Raw genomic sequence first — 23,320 nt, 5'->3', positions numbered from 1 at the left:
TTTATTTGTTTAATTTTTTTGGTGAGGAAGATTGGCCCTGAGCGAACATCTGTCACCAATCTTCCTCTTTTCGCTTGAGGAAGATTGATGCTGAGCTAACATCTGTGCCAATCCTTCTCCACTTTGTATGTGGGATGCCACCACAGCATGGCTTGATGAGTGGTGTGTAGGTCCACACCTGGGATCTGAACCCACGAACCACAGGCCACTGAAGCAGAGCACACAAACTTAACCACTACACCAGCGGGCTGGCCCCAACAAATTGCATTTTAAATCACGACCAAAACTTAATATTATTAAAGATGTTCTAGAAAGAATCAATTTGTAAAGTGAAAACCTTTCTGTAGCAAAAATTGATATTCTCCCATAAATCTGTGGTCTACTTGTTTTTAAAGTTGTGCATATTCATAATCACAGCATATATTTAAAAGTTGTAAGATTATACCAATATTTGGGAAGTAATAACTGATGACTTTCAGAATATTGAAGATGAAATCTGTGATGGCTTGTTGGTGATGGTATTATTTTAATTATGTTTTTAGCTATGATAAGTTACAACATAATAACTGGCGATACTTTAAGCAAAGTTTTCCAAAGAATACCAGGAGGTAAGCCAATATATTTATTTCATAGAGTTGTTCATAGTTAAAGTGGTTCATAGTAATTTACAAGTAAAATATTTGCAAGTGGAGGAGTTCTTAGCTGTTTAAAAAACATCGTTACTATTCATATAGTTAGAATACTTTATATTTTGCATATCTTACGTGACATATCACCACCTCTCTGTAGTGACATTTTTTCATGTACTCTTTTTACTACACCATTTGTTAAATAAGCAAGCTGAGGGGCTGGCCTGGTAGCGCAGTGGTTAAGTGCACATGTTCCACTTCTTGGCGGCCTGGGGTTCGCTGGTTTGGATCCCAGGTGTGGACATGGCACCGCTTGGCAAAAGCCATGCTGTGGTTGGCATCCCACATATAAAGTAGAGGAAGATGGGCACAGATGTTAGCTCAGGGCCAGGCTCCCTCAGCAAAAAGAGGAGGATTGGCAGTAGTTAGCTCAGGGCCAATCTTCCTCAAAAAAAAAGCAAGCTGACCTTTTCCCCATTATTTAAGGTATAATTTAATATAGTAAAATTAACTCTTATTAATGTATAGTTCTGTGAGTTTTGACAACTGCATATAATCATATAATCACAGCCACAATTGAAATATGGAACAGTGCCATCCCCCTCCCACATTTTCCCTCTTTCCCTGTGTAGTCAAACCTCCCTCGTCTCCAGCCCCTGTCAACCACTGGTCTCATTTCTCTCCCTGGTTTTCCTTGTTCTAGAATGCCAAGTAAATGACATCACATAGTATGTAGGCTTTCGTGTCTGGCTACACTTAGTCCATTTGAGATTCGTCCTTGTTCTGGGGTGTATCAGTCATTTGCTCTTTTTTGTTTTTAATTGTTAAGAAGTGTTCCATTGTATGGCTGCATAACAGTTTATCTGTCACCAGTTGAGGGACATTTGGGTTGTTTCCAGTTTGACATTTATGAAAAAGCCGCTGTGAACATTTCAAGCAGACCTTTTCAGCATGTGCCACAACCCCACTCCCTGTTCAGTCTTTCACCATAGCACGGCTATTTGAATAATTCAGAAACCGTGAGTCTTTTTGCTTTGAAGAGCTTCTCATCCAAGCCACTTATTCCCCATTTCATAGGGACCTAACTCTATAGTTGTTATTACAGTCAAAATTGATGCAAAAACACATTTCCCCTTACTGCTTGAATCACTCCTTCCAGAGACATACAAAACAAAATCTAAAATTAGAAATTGCACCTATTCTTCTCACAGAGTTTAGTGGAAACGGAAATCAGGGAGACTTGACCGTCAAATCAGACCCTCCACTTGCTAGCTGTGTGACCTTGGAAGGGTTAATGCCCTCTCTGAGTTATGGTCTCTTCATCTCTAAATTATGAATTAAAGTATCACCTGCTTCCTAGGATTATTGTGTGAAAAAGAGGTAATACAGACAGTATCTAGCATACAGTAGGCTTATCCCACACTGCAATCTGCAGCTTCTGTCCTAGCCCTCAACCACCAAATCATGTTTTCATAAACTGAGATCATGTGAGTGAATGGAATGCTAAGAAAAAAATGAGCAGAGTATAATACTGTATATACAATATGATCTAAATTATGTAAATTTTCCATTTCCATAAATAAAGAAAAAATATATTCACATGTAAACTGTGGTTTTCTGTTAATTTTGGGACCCCTGGGATTTTTTTATTTTTCATTTTTTCAGAGAAGCATGTATTAATTTGGAAAGAAATATTTTTTGCTTTATTTTCTTATTTGAGAAGTAATTCATATTTATTGGGAAAATATTAGAAAACAGAGATAAGCCAAATAGACGCGATAGAACATACTCATAATCTCTTTCTCTTTAGACAACCAGGTAGGGACCATCCTTCCAAGAACTTCCATCCTTCTGTCCTTCCTTGCTTCCTTTTTAATGTACACATTCAGTTTTTAAGACTGCGTGTACCTTTGGATATTCATGTGAATAAGATAACATTACACATCTTGTTCTGAAACGTGCTTCGTTCTCTTAGACATTCATTAGGAACACATTCTCCTATCATAACATAGAGATCTATCTTATTTGCTTTAATGGCAGTTCAATATTCTGTATAGTATCTACTATACAGGGAGATGGACCATAATTAAATTAATTTCCCCTGAAAGAAACATTTTGATAATTAATTTTTATTTATTTTTAATTTTAAAAATAATATATAAATATATACTCATCGTAAAAATAAAACATCCTAGATAAGGCTAAAGTTCCCTTTGAAACCCCTTCCTGGTTATTAATTTTATAGTCATCAAAAATGACTTTTAAAAAATAGGTCACATTGCAAAGAACACACTTAACTCATCACAGTTTCTTCACTGTTCTTGAATGTGATATTTTATAATGTATGCTATGTTTGTATATCTTATAAAGCATAATATAATGCCAAAGTCTTTTTAGAAGTAGAAAAATTCCTTAGCAAAGCTGTACTTTTTTTCCTGAAATATATCACTAATGCTTTAGACTGGCATGTGGTCAAATGCTTATACTTTTCTCAGGTAACCAAAGCCTTGGTTCTTTTTTCTCTTCTTTTTTTGCCAAGGAAGATTTGCCCTGAGCTAACATCTGTAACAACCTTCCTCTGTTTTGTATGTGGGTTTCCACCACACCGTGGCCACTGGTGAGTGGTGGGGGTCCTTTTTTGGGATCAAACCCAGGCCACTGAAGCAGAGCACACCAAACTTAACCACTAGGCCATGGGGCCAGACCTAAAGCCTTTCTTCTTGAAACAAGTCAAACTAATGTTGTGTAAAAAGTAGTGTGTTTAAACGATTTTGCAATTTTTCAAAAATTTAAGTATTCGATTTTCTTGACTATTGTTTAAACATTTAAAGTGTGTATCCAGGTGCGTTTTTGTTAGAAGATCAGTATAGGTAATAGATCTCATCATTAGATCATTGGTGAAAAATGTCCTTTCTGCTAAAGAAGATCCTCAGTTATTAGGCTCCTACGTGCTATTCATAGCAGGCTACCTCAGTGTTTTTCTAGGCCTTAGAATTTTCCCAGTGAAGGAAATATATTTTCTACCAAACATATTTAGTAGAGCAAATGGTTTGAAGGTGTAAGTAGAAACAGATATACAAATAACTTAATTCAGATTATGTTCACCAGACAGACGTGAACAGTTGAGTTCAGGGTTTGGGAAACTTTAACTTCCTATTTTCTTATTTAATTCACAATTTTATCATGATTGTTTAGTTATAGCTGAGTTGAACAAATACTAATGATTAAGTATTCCATTCTAGTATGTGTGTGTGTGAAATTTATGCCCTTTTGAAATTCCTAGCTTGAAACTTCCCTGTAAGTTAGTTTATTGTCCATATCAGAAAATTAGTCTCACTTTTTAGAGTAACAGCTCTTTTTTTAAAAAATCTCACTTATTTGACTTGACTTCTATAGACTTTAGACTTTGCAGAAATTAATGCATAAAGATTTGGTAGGTACCACTGAAGACATTTCAAAAATATAATGACATGATCTCTGAAAGAATTCAGAATGAGCTAAAAAAATTTAAACAATAGTGTCTTCATTGGAATAGATGTACAGCTCCTAAAGTGAATACTGTGATTAGCACAGCTTAAAAATATATAAAGCCTTGTAGGTATGTTTATTTTATGTTTACAGATTTTGTTTGTGTTTGATGATAGACACACACACACACACACAGACTGTTATCTGCTCATTCTGATAGGCAAGAGTCTGCGGTGTATACCAGACCCAGCAGCTTCCCTGTGACTTCTCTATCCAAGTTTCTTCTGTCTGCTTTCCTTCCGGGAAAACACTTCTCTCTCAACAAAAGGATAGAAATTTGTGAATATTTTTATCCGAACCTTGATTTTTGAAATTTTGCTGAAGTTTTACTGTTCAAGTCTCTCTTGGATACAGAAGTTAAAAAAAAAAAAAGGCACCTCAGAAAATGCCTTTCCTCATGTAGCTTACTTTCTCAATGTAGGATTCTGGTATTAGAGGGTCTGGGACGGGAAGTGACGTAATGGTTTTAGCCTTTGGAAAGGAGCTCTGTAGTTTCTAGATTAAGAATATATTCTAAAAGGACAATGGAAAGTAGAAGCAGGGAAACTGATTAGGAAGCTATTAAAATAGTTTGAATGCAAAATATTATAAAATTATTTGAACTATAGGTTCACCCTTAAATTATTTTGTATTTACATTTTTGTGAATTCTTTCTATTTTTACATGGTTTTATGGAATTTATTTACCCTTAAAATCTTTGCCATTTAGGTAGCACTTAATGTTATTTAAGTCATTTTTATCATTAAATGTTTGGCTATTTGCTTGTGTCGCTGGTGTGTTACTCATACCTATAAACACTTCCTAACATTGATTGTGTTTCAGTTGATCCTGAGAACGTGTTCATCGGTCGCCACCTGATTATCGTGCTTTCCACGGTCGCTTTTACTTTGCCTCTGTCCTTGTACCGAGACATAGCGAAGCTCGGAAAGGTAATGTTTACATTTTAAATTGTCACAGAAATGCACTTTGTTACCTGCGTTAATTTAACTACTGTCTATGTGACCAAGTTCTTAATTGCAGTATTCATCTTTGGTTTCTTTCAGTTTACTTCTAATTATGCTAGAGTAAACTCGGGTTGAATCTTTAGCTTATTTTGGGGAACTGATGATTAAATAGTTGATGAGTATGAAATAAATGTGTCCTTTATTTTTCTTTTTTAAGGTAAGTACTCTAACTGACATCAGACAGCATACTTTAAATTTAGAAAATGTAAAGAACTATACTTAAACCAAGTGTAATTTATTGAAAAAATGTTCTATCATTTTTTATAGATAGTAGTTAAATCAATTTAAAAGTAAACAAACTTAAGAGGTAAGGATGAATCACTTCATTGGCTTAAATTTTTTTGTAAGTTACAGTGTCTGTTGTGTCTATTTTTCCTCCAATGAATACAAATGTCAATGTGTTGATTGATCAATTGTTGAGAATTTGGCCAATATTTATGATTCTTATTGCTAAGAAGAAATACTGATTTCTTTCGAATGAAACCAACTAAATAATTGTTCAACTCACTGCGTATGCTCATCTGCATAGTTCAGCCTTTATCTGGCTGTATTTTATTTCCCTACTTTCAAGGAATGTTTGTATTTGACTCAAAATACTGTTGGTGCTGTATCTACACAATGCCAGCCATTCCAATAAAAAAAATATTTGTTATACATTTGACATTTTTAATATTCTATTTTTAAAAATCCAACAGTTGATTGAATGTTACTTTTCACTGGATGTTTGATGTGTATCCACAGTTAGGGAGTTTCTCTGTCCAGGTAGAGCTGAGAGTGGAGACGATGTTCCAGGGTATTTCAACCTCTCCCCCTTCCTTCCCTAACAGTCATCCAGGAATAAACAAGAGTGTACAAAAGGGGCTTTTTTTGGTGAATTATCTGAAATAGTTGAAATGTTTTCCATTTCACATGTTCAATGTGGACATAAATGTTATCTTCTGAGAGAAGAAGGCAAGACCTTCATGACAAGAGAGCTACTAATATTCTATCATATCATTAATACCGGAACATTTTTTCTCTAAATGTATCTTAAAAGTCTCATGTTGACATATCTAAATAAATCTCCCAAAGAGCAAAGCAGGTTAATTAGGAGCCCTGATCGGGAGTCAAGCTGCTTGCATTTGAGTTCCCCTTCTGCCGCTTTCTGGCTGTATGACCTTGGGAATGTCACTTAATATCTCTCTTCCTCAGTAGATCAGAGGAATCATGATAGAATCTTCTTTCTAGTCAAAAACTAACAACCTAGAAAACATGGTTGATGACAATCAAATGAAATAAAAGGAATTTTATATTATTTTTTAATCAGAGAAAAAAGTCTAAAATGTGCTTATCCATTAAAAAATTAAGAGCGGAAACAGATCTAATGTAATGATGTAATAAGTGCACAGAACACATGCACACACAGACCAGTGTATATTGTAAGCAGTTGAAGTGGTGGCAGAAGAGAAAGGAAAATGGAAAGGAGAGAAGACTTAGAAACACAGACCAAAGGGCAAAAACACATAGGGAAAATAGACTAACAGAGCTAGCGAGCAGAAAGGAAAAAGCAGAGGCAAAAATGTAAGTGAGGGAATCGGGGATGGGGGTGGCATTGAAGGGAGAGGGTAAGATAAAGACAGAAGCAGAAGATTAAGTATACACAGAAAAAAGGTGCAAGTCAACACTAAGATACAGCCTGAGGAAAAAATAAAGCATAATTTCACTTTATTATTATTTTTTTTTTTTGAGGAAGTTTAGCCCTGAGCTAACTGCTACCAATCCTCCTTTTTTTGCTGAGGAAGACTGGCCCTGAGATAACATCCATGCCCATCTTCCTCTACTTTATATGTGGGATGCCTACCACAACATGGCTTGACAAGCAGTGCCATGCCTTCACCTGGGATCTGAACCGGTGAACCCCAGGCCGCCGAGAAGCGGAATGTGCAGACTTAACCTCTGCGCCACCGGGCTGGCCCCTCACTTTTACTTTCATAAACTAAAATCACCAGTTTTGTAGTCTATGCAGGAAGCCATTAAAAGCATTGAAATCCATGTTGCAAGATTACAATAATTGTCATGTATGATACTTGCTCTCCTATTTAGGGGGAAAAAACTAGCACTGTGATCTGATAAGAAGTTATATGCCTGAGATTATCAACACCAATTTATAAGAATAAATTACCAAAGAATTATGTTTTTAAAAACAGTACATAAGTTTACTCAGGTAAAAAGAGAAATACCTAATATTTTCAATAAAATAATCTCTATTCAAAGCTAACAATAGCTTTACTTTTTTTTTTTTTTTTTCAGATCTCTCTTATTTCTACAGTTTTAACAACTCTGATTCTTGGAATTGTGATGGCAAGGGTAGTGTCACTGGGTCCATACGTGTAAGTTTTGTTGCTATATTAGTTGGTCTTCAATTTACAGCCTTCCTATAGATAGAGATACATGACATATAAATACTGCGATAGAAAGTCATCATGGTACCAGAAGCATCATTTATCTTTAGTATTTGACACAATAAGAGAAAATAGTTATATGTAAGTAGACATGCATTTTTCAGCTGGACCCTGCATGGCTGAGGAGACTAAACTGAGTTTACTTATTATTTTAACAGCCAGCCCTAAGAATTAGAATAAGGAAGGAATTTTGAATAGTGAGAAATAGGAACATAGCAGAGCTCTCAGAAAGAAAAGGGGTACATTTGGCAGAAATTTCTATATCTACCCCAGAGATGGATTTATTCTTAAAGTTTCACCAGTCTAGGCTGAAATTAGAATAATAAACAATATAGTGGATGCCATTAAGCAAAAGGCAGGCACTTTGAAAACCACCCTTTATCCTCTACTAAGATTACATTCTTTAATTATTTTGTGTTAAAATGCTTTGTCATTTATGAACTGATGGTGATAGCTGATAGTGGTATTTATTTGTTTTTAATATTATTATTTGGCCAAATAAAATTTTGGCAACTTGGTATTGGTGCTCCAATTTTAATTTTGAAAATGTTACTTATCCACGAAATTCAAAGTGTGGCTACTGATGGTCTAAACTACACAATTTTTGTGCTTTGATTGTAGAATAGATTCCCAGGTAAGGACTGGGGAGTTTATATTCATTGACCCAGGAGAATGCTGGAATGAAACTAGCTAAAATTGGCTTTAAGCACAAAATTGGATTCCCACAATGCACAATAAATATTTATTGAATAAATAATACATTATGTAGTTTCCATGAGACTTTAAATATTTTCTCTATCCTAAATAAGACAAAATAAAATTAATTTAAGATGTAATGTTTAGCACAGTGCAAGGAACATGTTGGTCTTCAATGAATGTTATCTGTAAGAAAAAAATGGAAACCTGGTGAACAGCTAGAGTTACTAATGCCATCCCCAAGGCAACATTTTTTTCCTATTGATTAATTGTTCTGCAAAATCACTTCATTTTCAACTGTATGTGCTTATGTCAGTCTTCTTAGTTTACCAGGAAAGTACCAAAAATTATGCCTCAAATTTATCTGGAAGGAAGTATGAAGTATCTGGTCGAACTAAATTTGATATAGCCTTTTCTTTGAAAAAACAAATGCCTGTTTTTTAAAGGAGTTAAAGAAAAGGGAAAAGCATAAATAACTATAATGTTTATATTAATGTTCTCTTCAAATAACTTAAATTCAGTTCATAGTTGTAATAGTCAGCTTCAGCTGCTGGAACAAAAAATTACAGACTGGGTGGCTTAAACAACAGGAATTTCTGTTCTTGTAGTTCTGGAGGCTCCCATCGTGGTTAGGTTCTAGCGAGGGATCTCTTCCTGGCTGCAGAAGGCTGCCTTCCCCTTGTGTCTTCACAGGGCAGGGAGTGAGAGAGACAGCAAGCTCTCTGGTGTCTCTTCTCCCCAAAGCCCACCAGTACATAGTTGTAGCTTCTAGTTGTGAGTGCCTCTGGCTGTGCTGTGTGCGATGCTGCCTCAACATGGCCTGATGACCCGTGCCATGTCCATGCCCAGGATCCAAACCACTGAAACCCTGGGCCAATGAAGCGGAGCACACAAACTCAGCCAGTCGGCCACTGGGCCGGCCTGTGGTGTCTCTTCTTAAAAGGGCACTAATCCCAGCAGGAGTGCCCCACCCCCACGATCTCATCTAAACCTAATGATTTCCCAAAGTCCCTATGTCCAGGCACCATCATAGTGCACTGGGGCTTAAGGCTTCAACATAGGAATTTTGTGAGGGGACACAATTCAGTCCATAGCACTACTGTTTTTGAAATGTGCCTGGTTCACTTTAACATGGCCATTTATTCTTTCATTTAGTAAATGCTTCTCAAATGCCTGTTGTTTCTAGCTATTTTGCTGTGCCTGGAAAGAAAAAGAGCAGAGAGGCTGTCAGCACCTGCTGCAAGTTGTTCACAGTCAAGAGTGGAGAAGGGACTTACTTTAAAAACAAAAAAGAAGAAAGAGAGGGGCTGGCCCAGTGACATAGTGATTAAGTTCATGTGCTCCACTTCAGCACCCAGGGTTCACCAGTTCGGATCCCAGGTGCAGACCTACACACCATTCATCAAGCCATGCTGTGGCAGGCATCCCACATATAAAGTAGAGGAAGATGGGCATGGATGTTAGCTCAGGGCCAGTCTTCCTCAGCAAAAAGAGGAAGATTGGCAGCAGATGTTAGCTCAGGGCTAATCTTCCTCAAAAAAGCAAAAAGGAAAAGAAATGACAGCACAGTATGAGAGGTGGAAAATAGAAGCATAAATGAGGGGCAGTGGCAGTGCCGAAGAAAAGAGTGCTTACTAGTCTGTCTGAATCAGGGAGGGCTTCCTGCAGGAAGAGAAGTATGATCTGGGTGTTTTGAAAGATGAATCTGAATTTTTCCAGATAGATAAGGGGTAAAAGGTATTACAGACCTAGGAAACATAAGCATAAAAGCATATATTAAATTCTGCTGACATTTATTTAGTGTCTATTATATTGGTACTGTATTCAGCTCTGGTTTTCAAAAGTTGAAGTCACAGCAACAAAAAGCTAGTAAGTATATTAAAGAGAATACAACAAATAATTTTTGGTTAAAAATTTTGATTGTATAAGGCAACTATTTTAATTGAAGCTTTATTATGAAAAGTGATTCTAGGGAACAAATCACAAAGTTATAATAAAAGGTCTTACAGATTTGGTAAATATAGTACTATGAGGCAATATTGAGGAAAACAAATGTAGTTAAGGGTTGGAGGTAAATAAATTAATCATTAATTGAGCCTCAGGAGAACAGTTGAAAGTAATGATTTTCCACTCTGGCTTCACCTTAGGAATTAGGATTAGAATCACCTTAGGAAATGGCTTTGAAGAGTACTGACCCAGGGAAGCACCTGCAGAGACTGAGAGAGAACTGGTCGAGGAGCTGGGGAACTGGATTTCTTCTTTAACGCTGAACAGGGATCTAGAGCCTCTTGGTTTAAAGAAATTAAAATTGTGAGGGCGCATTTTAACTTATGCATCATTTCTAAAATTAGACTGGAGATTTTGTGTTATTTTAGTTGCTGTTGTATCATTATTTTTCATGATTCATTCTCCACTTTTTTTTCCAGTATCTTTTATATATAAAATATTATTATGAATACAAAGAGAAATAAAATATCTGCTCTCAAGAGGCTCATAGCTTAGAGGGGGAGATAAGGCAACACAAATGAGCATCATATAGGCATTGTATCTTGATACAAAGGAAAGAGGAAGGAGAGACACTTCCTGGTGGCGTAAATGAATTGATTTTATGGCCAAAGGGCTGTTTATTTCTGTTGTAAACAAAATGTGGCCTGTATCTTTCTAACCTTTCTCTAGTGGTGATATCATATTTTATCTGAGCCTTTGAAACTTCTCTAATAACAGGGATTATTTGCTTAACTCTTTCAACATTTAGATGTTAAAGAAGTGTGTTTTTTAATACTGTGCTGCCTTTTATTTCTGTTTGAATACTACTGCAAACAACTTCTGTTTGTCCAGATTTACAGTCAGGCTAATGAAATCCTGTGTTCAGTGGTTGGCTTAGGAGCTAGGCAGGCGGGCGTCTTTCTGAAAATATGACAGCCACGAATGCTTATAATCCATAGAACATGAGAAATTCAATACTCCATGTGTGTTTTCCTCATTCTTGGTTCAGATGAGTGATCAGAAAAGCTGCACTTTTTCATAGGGCTTTTAAAGTGGTGTTGGAAGCAGGTCTTTAAACCCACTATCAGAGCAGAGGAAGGTGTGTCATAGCTACTGGTGTTGACCTTGTTACTATGGAAACACCTTTTTAGTGACTGTATTATAAAAATAAAACACAAAATTCAATTTCCTTTTCTATACCTCATAAGGCTATAAATTCTGCTTTTTGATATGATTTCAAATATCTCACAGTCCAATGGCTTTCATTTCTTTTTGGAAATAATGTTCAGTTTTATTGTATTTTCTAACCTTTTGCTTTCTAAAAACTGAGGTGGCAAGGCAATTTAATTGCTTCCCAGAAAGTGTGCTAGTATCAAAATACAGTAACACAGGTCTCTCATTTCTTTTCCAAACTACAATCAGAAGCATTATCACTGTGAAAACCTTCATTCTGTGCCTTATCAGTATTCAATTCTTTACATTCAGGATGGAAATGATAGCATGCAGTCCAAATTGACGACTGTGTTCTCTTCATATAACATCTCTTTTATGGCATTTTTAATCAATAGTGTGGTGTTCAAAACATAATTCTGAAAAGTGTACCTTTACTTTCAACAGGTATTTATGCATATAAAACGTGCCTTCCCCAACGATCTCAACACCTATTAGTTTCTTTGCCCTTTATCCAGTCTAACCCTGAAATTCTACAATTTAATGCCCTACAAAAAGAGAAACTAGAGGGAATTAAAGAAAGGATAAGGAAAAAATGGGCAAAGACAGAGGAATACTGCATATTTGAAAAAGGAAACGATTAGTTGTGTCATACAGTGGCCCCTGATTTTTTTGATGATGTATAAATTATTGCCCTTTTTGTTGCAAATGACAACAACCATAGAACCCCAACTGGTTGAAGCAAAAGAGAATATATTGACTCACATAAGTTCAAGGGTATTTCTGTTATTAGATTTAGTTAGATTTAGGAGGTCAATCAATGAAATCAGACGTAGTTTCTCTTTTTTCATCTTGGCTTTGCTTCCTGTTTTGGCTCTAGTTTCTGAAAGGCTTACCCCTCATTGCGACAAGATGGAAACAACAGTCTTAGCCTATATCCACTCAAGTCCAAGTCCATAAAAAGAAAAAGAGCTTTTTCTTTTAGGTTACCTCTAACCTCACTTCCAGTATTCGTTCTGATTAACTCTAATGAGGACCCATGCCAATCCCAAACCCTGTTGTCATGGCCTGTGTGGAGTTGCTTATATTTAGGTTACATCCCTCCCTTGATGCTAAGGTTAGGGTCAGCCCATCTAAAAGCATGTGAACTGAGAGTAGGGGAGAGGGTGGTCCCAAAGGAAATGAAGGCAATGATGCCTGGAGAAGAGAGATTAGCCATTGCATGGTGCAAACTACAGATGTCCAATTCAGGTGAAATGAGGTGACTGGTACCCTTCAGGAGCTTCAATCAAATGATATGGGTGGAAGCCAAGTTAGAATTAAGATGTAAGTGAAGGATAGGGAAGTGAATTTGGCAAATCTCCCCCTCTTTTTGTTTTTTAAGAGCATCACTGAATGAAAATAACATGACAAAACAGTGGGTTGAGGCAGTCAGAACCCTAAAAAATACCTTTTTTACCATGGGAGATATTGAACATGTTATAGACCAAGCCAAAAGATGGAGCTCAAGTCCCCTAAGAGATCCTGAAAAGTTGGAATTGCTAATATAGAGTAATCCTTGGAGAGGAACTGGGATACTTCTCCCTCTTGAAACAATAAGATAAGACTATGGAGAGTGAACTATGGACAGATTCTGAAGACCAGTGAAGGGAATTTGAGTGTTCATGCCTAATAGCCTCTATTTTTTCAGAGACGAGATTACTATCTGAGAGTGTGGTAGACAAGGGTATGTTCAGGACCTGAATCCTTTACTTGGTTAAATTTGGAACTTTCACCATAGGAAGTGAGAAGGGATCTACACATAGAAATAAAACAATCATGCTATATGTCAGACTATCTTTATTGATCTTTTATGTGTTTTCTTGTATTTTATGTCTTTCCCACCATATTGTAAGCTCCACGAGAACAGGGATCACATTTGCTTTTTCACACTGTATACCCATTACTCAGCACAGTGCCTAACACAGAATTAGAATTCAACAAAGAACTGTTGAATGATCAGTTGAATAAGTGAGTGAATCCATGTGCCTTCTGGTTTTAGTTGATTCACCTTAGAGATCAACTGACCCAAATTTTGAAGTAATAAGACAATAAAAATCATCTTGAGACAATAAAAATTTTACGTAAAAACATTTCTCGTCAGAGAAAATTTTCCTAAGGTTGCTTCCATGCTAGCAAAATTGCTAACTCATTTGCCAAAATAGCATTTGACTCCAAGTTCTGCAGCCCTATCAGAGTTAATGGTAAGTCTTAGCTGACCAGTTGCCTACATGAAGCAATAGAGAGAACCATCATTTGACTTGAGTCTACGTGAAAACAGGAAAAACAGCTGCAAGACAATATATTCTCAGAAAGGATTAGTCCAGTCGCTGTGTTAGTGGAGCTGGAGGAACAGCCTAGGCTGCCCAGGGTTAGGAACTCATTCCACTCATTATCCATTATGTTCGTAAATGGCTGCCTCAGTAAGCTTTGCCACTTGTCTGTTATCTCCAAGTAGAAGCCAAACTGGTCTCTGGTGTAGATTCACAACCTGAGAGCAAAATAGAGTAGCCTGTTCTTTCAGCCAACAGGCATTTATTAAATGTCTTGCTGGTGCCAGTAAATCTTCTAGATATGGGGGCTACAAAGACGAAGAAAGCACAGTCCCTGACCTCAGATGTCTACACTTTGTAGATGGGGAAAATAGACATTTAAAGACAATCTCCACATAATATTTAACAGAATTATGGGAAAGTGCCATGGAAACAGAGGAGAGGCCCTTTGCCCAACCTGGGCAGGCAAGAAATATTTTAAGATAAGACAATATCTCATCTGCTGCTTGGAAAAATGTACTAACATTAATTGGGTCAAAAAGGAAGGGAGGAGAGGTCGGAAGCTTTGGTTAGCAGAAGTGTGTGAGGCCCAGAGGTGTGATGCATATAATGGTAGAAGCAGTTCAGGGTTCTAACATTAGGAGGGCCCAGGACAGGAGGGTCACCACCGTTGGTTAGGGGAACTATCAAATAAAAATAAAGGTGCTTTCTCTGAGAATTTTCTCATAAACTCTATCTTACTTTTATGTTGCTCCTCAAATATATGTTTTATCACAGTTCTAACAACAGTCATGTCTCCATATAATCCTTTTTGAAAAACTGCTGAAGATGCTGCCTACCTAATCCACTGACCCCCACTCTCCCATCACCACCACCTATACAGCTTCTGTGTTTAGGAAGTAATTAGAGTTTTGTTTATTCTGAGCTGGAAGTTTGGCTAAAGGGTACAAAGGAATGATCGATCGTAGAGAGGTTGGCAGAGACCACCATGAGAGGAAAGCTTCGTGTGTAGTGCTGAGAAACTTGGATTTGGTCTTTAGTTGATGGGGCACTGAAAGTTCTTCAGCAGAAGAGGAACCAGAGCAAGTCTCCATTTCAATTGGACTGCTCTCACAGCAGAGGTGAGGTGAGGCTAGATTGGGGGTATGAAGACCTGGAAGGAGGCTATCTATAGCAAGCATCCAGGCTAAAGACAACTGCAACAGTATGAAGGCAAGGCTGGTAGAATCAAGAGGAAAAAAAGACGAGAGTGATGCCAAGGTTTCCAGCTTGGTCAAGCAGGCTGGTGTATGGTCCAGAACTCACCACCAAAAGGAGGAAATGGAAGAGTGTGTTCAGTCAATAGCATTTACTAAACACTTACTGGGTCAGTCACTTTTCTGGTACTGGGTCTGTGAAGATATAGCACAATCCCTTTCTGCAGGTCTCTTAAAATTTACTGAGGGCAAGGTCGGGTGGATAAACACATAAAAGATAACCTTAATAGATTAATAGAATTATGAGAAGGGTGCTACGGAAACACAGAGAAAGGACCCCAGCTTCTTTTAAGTTGTTACCCAGGATAGGAGAGGAAGCAGATTTGGGAAAAACGTAAGTTTTTACTATTTTAATATCTTGATTTTGAGTAACTTCCTTGGCATGGGGAGAGAGGGTAAAGAAGGAGGAGAAGTCACCCAGAGTTTTGGAAATGCAAGTCTGGAGTTTAGGGAGGGTCTGGTATGGACAAGATTGCACAGGGACAGCATGTAACGTGATGAGAGGTGAAACCCAAGGAGAACACCAGTGGAAAATAATTATCTGGAGCTCATATATGAAACTACATTTATTTTAATATAAACACATTATATTTTAATTTAATTTTGTTTTGTGAAAAACACAGTAGAGAACCAAAGCAACACCCATGGTTCTAACAAGTTTTTGTTGTATTAAAAAGTGGAATCCTGCCCCCTCCCCTCCACTCCCTGCCCTTTCAATCCCAACCCGCAAAAACAGTTAACACCCATTTTTAAAGAGTTGACAGAGGAATTGGAGTTAATAGTGGGGAAAAATAAGTAGGTGACAGAATAAGGATCAAAGGAGTTTGTTGCGCAAATGGCAAAAAGGAAATATTTGTGCTGTTTATGGTGCCAAACCATGCAAGGTTTTTATATGATTCATATGAGAAATCAAAATTACATTTTGGCCCAAAAATATCAACACAAAGTTTTATGTAAATTTTAACTCAAAGTCAACTCTGTTTAAAATTTGTGTTTAAAGAAAAAATTGCCAGTTTGATGTTTAGAGTGATTCCCAAGAAGAATTTTCTTTAACAGCTTTATCTGTTCACATAAGACACGATTGTCTGCAGAAGAGAATCGGAAGTGAGCTGGGAGTGAGGAAGTGGCAGAGAGCCGTCAGCTGAGGCCGAGCTGAGGAAGTGGGCAGATCTGCCTATGTCGTTAATAGCTTGTGGCGTGACAGGAAACGTGGAGCCTTTGTGTGCCAGCCAGAGCACTTCACTCTCAGACGTGTCTGGGTGAAGAGGTGAATATGTAAAGCTCTCCTAACAGAAACGCAGGCTCTGCCGAGATTGTATGATTTGGAAGGTACCCGTATTTAGCCAAAAGGAGTTTGGACAGGTGCCACAGAGAAGTGTGCTGTTTTTTGGTCCTCCTGATCAGAAGTCTGATGTTCTGGGGATCAGAAGCAATTGCCCTGAAGCTTGTTTTCATGTCTGTGAAGGATGGAGATGTGTTCAGTAGGACTGTTTCCTAGGGCTTATTAACTGCTCAGCTGTTGTGAAGCTAAGGCAGAGTGTATCTTTCAAAATAGGATGAAACGCCTGAATCCAAGAATCCAAACTGAGATGACTTTGCAAAATGAATTTAACGCCCCAAAACCTCCCCACTCCCACCCCTTACACACAAAGGTTTCTAGAAAGTATATAACCTAAGCATCTGTCTGAATTTTTCAGAGGAAAGGAAGCAATCATTCTTTTAAAAGTATTTGTCATCCCAAGACTGCAAACTGCTGTAAGCCAGTCTCTGTTTTTGTTAGCATTAAAATATATTAAAACACTTGAAGCATTCGTTGCTCCTTAAATGAGCTGAACCTTATAGTAAACATCCATTATGTGGCCATAATGGCAAAGCTTCAATCTGTTCAAAGCTTTGTAAGACATTTTAAATGATCCTACTTCTTCCCAGTACTGCCTTCATTTGGATTTATTTTTGCTCAAAAGAATACATTCACATATTTTTCAAAATCAAGCATTACAAATAACTTTTAAGAAAATAGAGCAGCCTCCCACCAAATCCTTCCCTATTTCACTGTCTCTTTTGGCATTTACATCTTTCCTTCCAGGTAATTTGGAATTATAACTGCTATTTTTTGGTATCTCACTGTTGCCTTATTATGTGCTAGATGAGGATTTAGCTTTCTCAAATTTTCTTACCTCTACTATGTGGAAATACGTGGAGATATAACACAACTTCCAAAATTAACTAGTTATATTTCTCTTCTTGTACATTTTTTTCTAGAATTAATGCTTGCTTTCAGTTTGTTTTTAACCATATTTAGCTGGATGTTCAGTTTAGGTTTTTTTTAAGACTTTTTTTTAGAGCAGTTTTAGGTTCTCAGCAAAGTTGAGAGGAAGGTACAGAGATTTCCTGTATACCCCCTACCCACACACACACATAGCCTCCCCCATTATCAACATTCTCCACCAGGGTGGTAACACTAGTTACAGTGATGAACCTGGATTAGTACATCACAATCACCCAAAGTCCACAGTTTACATCAGAGATCACTCTTGGTGTGGTACATTCTGTGGGTTTAGACAGATGTGTGATGCCATATATCCATCATTATATTAGCATTCAGAGTATTCTCACTGCCCTAGAAATTCTCTGTGCTCTGCCTGTTCATCCCTCTCCCCCACCCCCAACCCCTGACAACCACTGATCTTTCTACTGTCTCCAAGTGTTGCCTTTTCCAGAATGAAATATAGTTGGAATCATACAAGATGAAGCCTTTCAGATTGGCTTCATGCACTTAATAATATATGTTTAAGTTTCCTCCATGTCTTTTCATGGCTTGATAGCTCATTTCTTTTTAGCACTGAATAGCATTCCATCGTCAAGATGTATCAGTTGTCTTCATCCATTTGCCTACTGAAGAACATCTCGGTTGCCTCCACATTTGGGCAATTGCGAATAAAGCTGCTGTAAACATCTATGTGTACGTTTTCAGATCCTTTGGGTAAATACCAAGGATTATGGTCACTGCATCATATACTAGGAGTATGTTTAGTTTTGCAAGAAACTGCCAAACTCTCTTCCAAAATGACTGTACCATTTGGCATTTCCACCAGCAATGAATGAAAGTTCCTGTTGCTCCACATCCTTGTCAGCATTTGGTGTTGTCAGTGTTCTGGATTTCGGCCATTTGAATAGCTGTGTAGTGGTATCTCATCGTTGTTTTAATTTGCATTTACCTGATAGCATATGATGTGGAGTGTCTTTTCATAAGCTTGCTCCTTTCAGTATATCTTCTTTGAGGAGATGTCTGTTAGGTTTCAATGGGTCTTTGGCCCGTTTTTTTAATTGAGTTGTTTGTGTTGAATTTTAAGTGTTCTTTGTGTACTTTAGATAAAAGTCCTTCATGAATTGTGTCTTTTGCAAATATTTTCTCCTAGTTTAGCTTTTGATTTTGATCATTTTCTTTATTCTTTTTCCAAATGCTCAAACATATAAGGTAATTTATCAATTTTATTATTTTTCCTGGACAACTCCCTCCCAGAACATTCTGTATTCTTGTTCATTTCTAGATGGATTGATGTCTCAGTTTGCTGTCCCACTGTTATTCCAGGACTTCCTTTACCTCATTTTTGTGTTAGATACGTTGTATCCAGCATTGTGATCTTTATTTTTCTCTATTTTCTCTTTTTGCTGGAGCATCCTGAGTAGCTTTGTGGTGTCTCTGAGTCCTGCACACACAGGGGTTTAGCAAAATGAAATCAGCTCCTTCACATCATTAGCTTCTTCTGTGTGGTGGTAACTTCTCCATTCTCAGCAGTTACCATGTAGGCGTCTGCTTTCCTTTTCCCAAAATGTCATCTCCCCTGGTGTCTCTTCTCCCACTATCCCCTCCCTCATGGATTAATCTCCCTTTTAAATTCATTTAGTAGCATTCTTGTGAGGTCTGAGGAGAGAAAGAAGAAAAGTTTATGTGTTCCATCCACCATATTTAATTGGATGTCCAAGTTTAACTTTCAATTATTAATTTGCCTGAGGATTGAAGTACAAATTCAAACATTCTATTTAAAATATATTTTCCTCAGAGAGATTATTTCATTGTTTGTGGGGTTTGCACTATGCCTTGAAGGAAAGCAGACCTCGTGTACTGGAGGAAGATGATTAGAAAATTCTCTAAAAATTTATCTGATTACTAGCTTATCTGGTCCCCTTGTTTACCTCTTAGTTTACAGCCAGTTTTACTTTCTACTTGATCAAGAATTTAGGAAAGAAAAGGAAGAACAAACACTATCTCTATTAGCACTTAATTGAAAGCTTTGGGAAGAGATATGGGTGAAAAACAATGACTAGAATAAGATTTTATCTTGTTTTGCTAGATATTTCTTTATTTAGCACCCGCAATTGGGAATCGTATACTGCTGCCTGTTATTCATGCATTCAGTGAAAGTTACCATGTCTTCACTTTGGTAAAAATCATGACAGATTAATTTTCCATTGCTTCCAAAGACCGTTCAACACCTACACACACCTTAAGATTTTACAAGATGTGCAAGGCCATTTCACCTTATTAAAACAAAATTCAGGACCCCCAAATAATTCCTGAAAGTGAAAGTCTCAGTTTCCTGATCAAGTAGGGTAGTCTCTGTCTCTCTATAAGAAGGTAGTGCTAAGTGATCAAGAAATAAATGTCACTGCACTTATATTTTATCAATGTCAATGGTGAAATATAAATATATGCCTTCATAATATTTCCCTGTGGTGAAATGCAAAAGGAAGAAATTTTATCTTTTCCACACTGACAGAATAAAACTCTTTCTATAAGCAGAAAATTATATAACAAAAAAGTAATAAGAATCACTCAATTTGTGTATGTGTGTGTGTGTAGACAGAAGCTTAAAAATGTAAAAGGTTAATTTTATACTTTATTTTCCTTCAAGTGATTAGTCTCAGATGTTATCCTGTGATTAAATAATCAGGCAATTTGCTTCTCTATCCATTTTAGATGTCAAATATCTTAAGGTTTAATGAGTGTCCTCTTTTGCTCAAATGTTTAATTATCTTCCATTGGTGGTAGTCTCCACACCAGTGTAGCAAAATTTATTATATCGCCACAGAGCTACAGCTCAGCGGGGGAGACTGATGGCTGGCCTAAGATATAATCCCTGGAGGGAGGTGAGCAGCTCCAAATCCCCGGAGATTGTCTAAAATGGCTTTAAAATTCACCTGGAAGTTGCACCAATTTGGCAGACCCAGTTGTGCAGAAAATTGTATGGGATATGGTGTATGGGATAGAATATCGAATGTTTACTGTGAATATCCAAAACGTGAACGAAGCATTTCATCTTTTTCATTATCATCCAAATGGCTGCCCTTTCGGTTGCATGTATATTATTACGATTAATCATCCATTTATTTTAAATAAGATAGCTTGCCTTCCCCAAGGTCTCTTCATTCTCTACAAGAATATGAATACCATGATGAAGATTGCATTTCATGTATGTGCAGGTCCTTACATCCAAACTAAGACGTGTATCATTACTTTAATGATAAAATAAGGAACGAAAGAAAGCGTGGAAGGTGGTTTCATTCAACATTGATTGTCCACTATATACCACTCTCTTTCATTCATTATGTCATTTAACCTTTAAGTCAGATATGTAAAATTCAATTATTAACATTGTCTGTGTTCTACAGCAGAGAAAACTGAGACCAGTGTCGTTGAGTAATGTGCCCAAAGTCACTCTGGGCACAGTATAGTATATCATAAAGTTAAGATTTAAATCAAGGTCTGTCTGGCCCCAAAACCTGTATTGTTTCCCAATGCCACTTGCTGTATTCCATATGGTTTTCCTTAGTCAAGAGCAAGTTTGTCCTTCACAATGGAAGTGAAGTTCATTATTGTTCTAGTTGTCTTTTTTTTTTTTTAAAGATTTTATTTTTTCCTTTTTCTCCCCAAAGCCCCCCGGTACATAGTTGTGTATTCTTCGTTGTGGGTTCTTCTAGTTGTGGCATGTGGGACGCTGCCTCAGCGTGGTCCGATGAGCAGTGCCATGTCCGCGCCCAGGATTCTAACCAACGAAACACTGGGCCGCCTGCAGCGGAGCGCGCGAACTTAACCACTCGGCCACGGGGCCAGCCCCTGTTCTAGTTGTCTTTTTATCGATAATATTAACCACGGTTTGATCTGTAGCCAGCAAATAATCACATTAAATGAAAGAAGCAGGTAGGAGCCAAAGGAGGGTACAGAGCTGTTCCATTCATTAGCAAGTAGCATGAACACTTGCTGAAGAGATGCTGTTGACTACAGAGGACTAATTTCAGAACTATTGGCTTCCTTTGCAAACTCTAGACACACATCAATAAGTGAGGTTTGTTTCAGTTCCTCAGGGAAATTAATTTCGAAAGTGGCAACAGAAGAATCTAAAACAAGAAGAAATTGGAGAGTAGTTCTTATTTTGGGGTTTCTTCAGAAGAAAACTGACCTCACTTTATGCAAAAGAAATACTGCTAAAGAGTTGTATGTTAATTAATATGTTTGAATTTGAATAATCATTTGAAAGCTATTCCCTGTTTACAAGTAACTTATTATAAATTACGCTTTAAAATTAAAAAAGGAAAAAGCTCATCCTATATTAATCATTTTGTAATAACAAATGAAGTTTTTAGTTGATTGACATTTTGCAATATTTCAATATCACCATTAGGTACTATGTTTTTCCAGTCTTTATTCATAATGACAATTTTGATTTGTTTCTCCAAGTTTGTTGTTTTTTGCTTTTATTTCAAATTCTCTAATAGCCGTGATTTGTTATAAGTTAATAAAGTATTCTTGTTACTTATTGTTATACTCAACTCCTCCATTCTTCTCCTTGCCTCTCAGAAAGTTCAAGTGGTAGATAGTAGCTGAAACTTATGACATAAACTACACCACAAGAAAAATTAAACCTTTTTAAGTAATTTCTTTAACTTTTTAGACCATTAGAAGATAATTACATTTTCTGAAACAAAAATTACCTACACGACTTCATGCAGATCTGTGTTATCCAATACAGTAGCAACTAGCCACGTGAGACTATTCATATTAGATAAAATTAAATAAAATTAAAAATTAATTCCCCAGTTGCACTAGCCATAATTGTAAATGCTCAATAGTCTTGTGCGTCTTAGTGCTAACCATATTGGCCAGCATGGAGATAGAACATTTCCACCTGCACAGAAAGCACTATTGTATAGGGCTGTTCTACATTATGATATAGAATATAAACCAAAATATTTCTTTCTTTTGTCTTTTTCTCTGCGGCATCCCTAGTGATTATCACAGTGACTGCCACATCACTAGTGCTCAGCAAATATTTGTTGAAAATTGAATGAATTGAATAAGTGACTGGAAAGCAGGAGGAATGTAGTTTCAGTTATAGAATATTTATGGAAAATCACGGTTAAAAATTAAGTTCAGATCCGAAAAGATTTTATGTAGAAAATATTGTATAATTATATAAAGTTCAGGGAGCAGTAAATTCGGCTAGGTCTTTTTGAAATAATTTTCTATATTTCGTTCCACTCTTTATCAACAATAGGCTATCATATTTAAAAGTCGATTTATTTCTCTTTCCCAGAGGTAACTATTATTCTTAAGTTGGATTCATTTCTCTTTCTTAGAGGAAATTATTATCTTTAAGTTGGTTTGAATCATTCCTGTTCTTTCTTTTATACTTATGCTGTGCATTTATATATTGACAAAATATGTAGTATTGATTAGTATGTTTGTAAAATATACATAAATAATTACTATGGTAGAAAAATGTACATTCCCTTCTATAACTCACTATTTTCCTCTATATACTGTATTCTATACGTTTCCATTTTGATACACTTCGCACTGAATGACTCTTTTTAATTGCTCTATAGCACACAATCTTATGGTGGTGCCATATTTTAGTTATGGATTTATTTATCAATTCTATTGCTGGACATTGAGCTTGTTTCCAAAGTTTGGCTAATATGAACAATGCAGCAGTAAACATCCTTATCCAGATCCCCGTGTGCACATGTGCCCTACAGACCTAGAAATGTAATTGTTTGCTTACAAGCTTTGAGTACCTTCCACTTTACTAGATGCTCCCCAATTCTTCTCCAGAGTGTTTGACAGTTTACAGTTCCCTCCATAATAATTGCAAGTTGTTCTTTCCCAGCAATTTATCAACTTTTCAATTATTGAATTAGATGTAAAATGCTCTTTTTTGTGGATTTCACTTGAGTTTCTCTAATTATTAAGGAAGCAAGCAACTTGTAGCATATTTATTGGCCATTTTTATTTCC

The 23,320-nt window shown here is 36.8% G+C and overlaps 1 protein-coding gene across 2 annotated transcripts in view; it reads left to right on the top strand.

Moving 5' to 3' along the window:
• Positions 1-23,320, top strand: part of SLC38A11 (solute carrier family 38 member 11) — a 53,875-nt gene that overhangs the window by 10,742 nt on the left and 19,813 nt on the right. For both annotated transcript variants that reach the window (XM_070581488.1, XM_008537091.2), the window contains exons 5-7: positions 543-608; positions 4,980-5,086; positions 7,451-7,530. In XM_070581488.1, the coding sequence (XP_070437589.1) occupies positions 543-608; positions 4,980-5,086; positions 7,451-7,530 (253 nt within the window). The remainder of the gene's footprint in view (positions 1-542; positions 609-4,979; positions 5,087-7,450; positions 7,531-23,320) is intronic.

The sequence above is a fragment of the Equus przewalskii genome, chromosome 17 (assembly GCF_037783145.1).
Source record: "Equus przewalskii isolate Varuska chromosome 17, EquPr2, whole genome shotgun sequence".
Lineage (NCBI taxonomy): Eukaryota > Metazoa > Chordata > Mammalia > Perissodactyla > Equidae > Equus > Equus przewalskii.
This window is presented reverse-complemented; position numbering and strand designations above follow the sequence as displayed.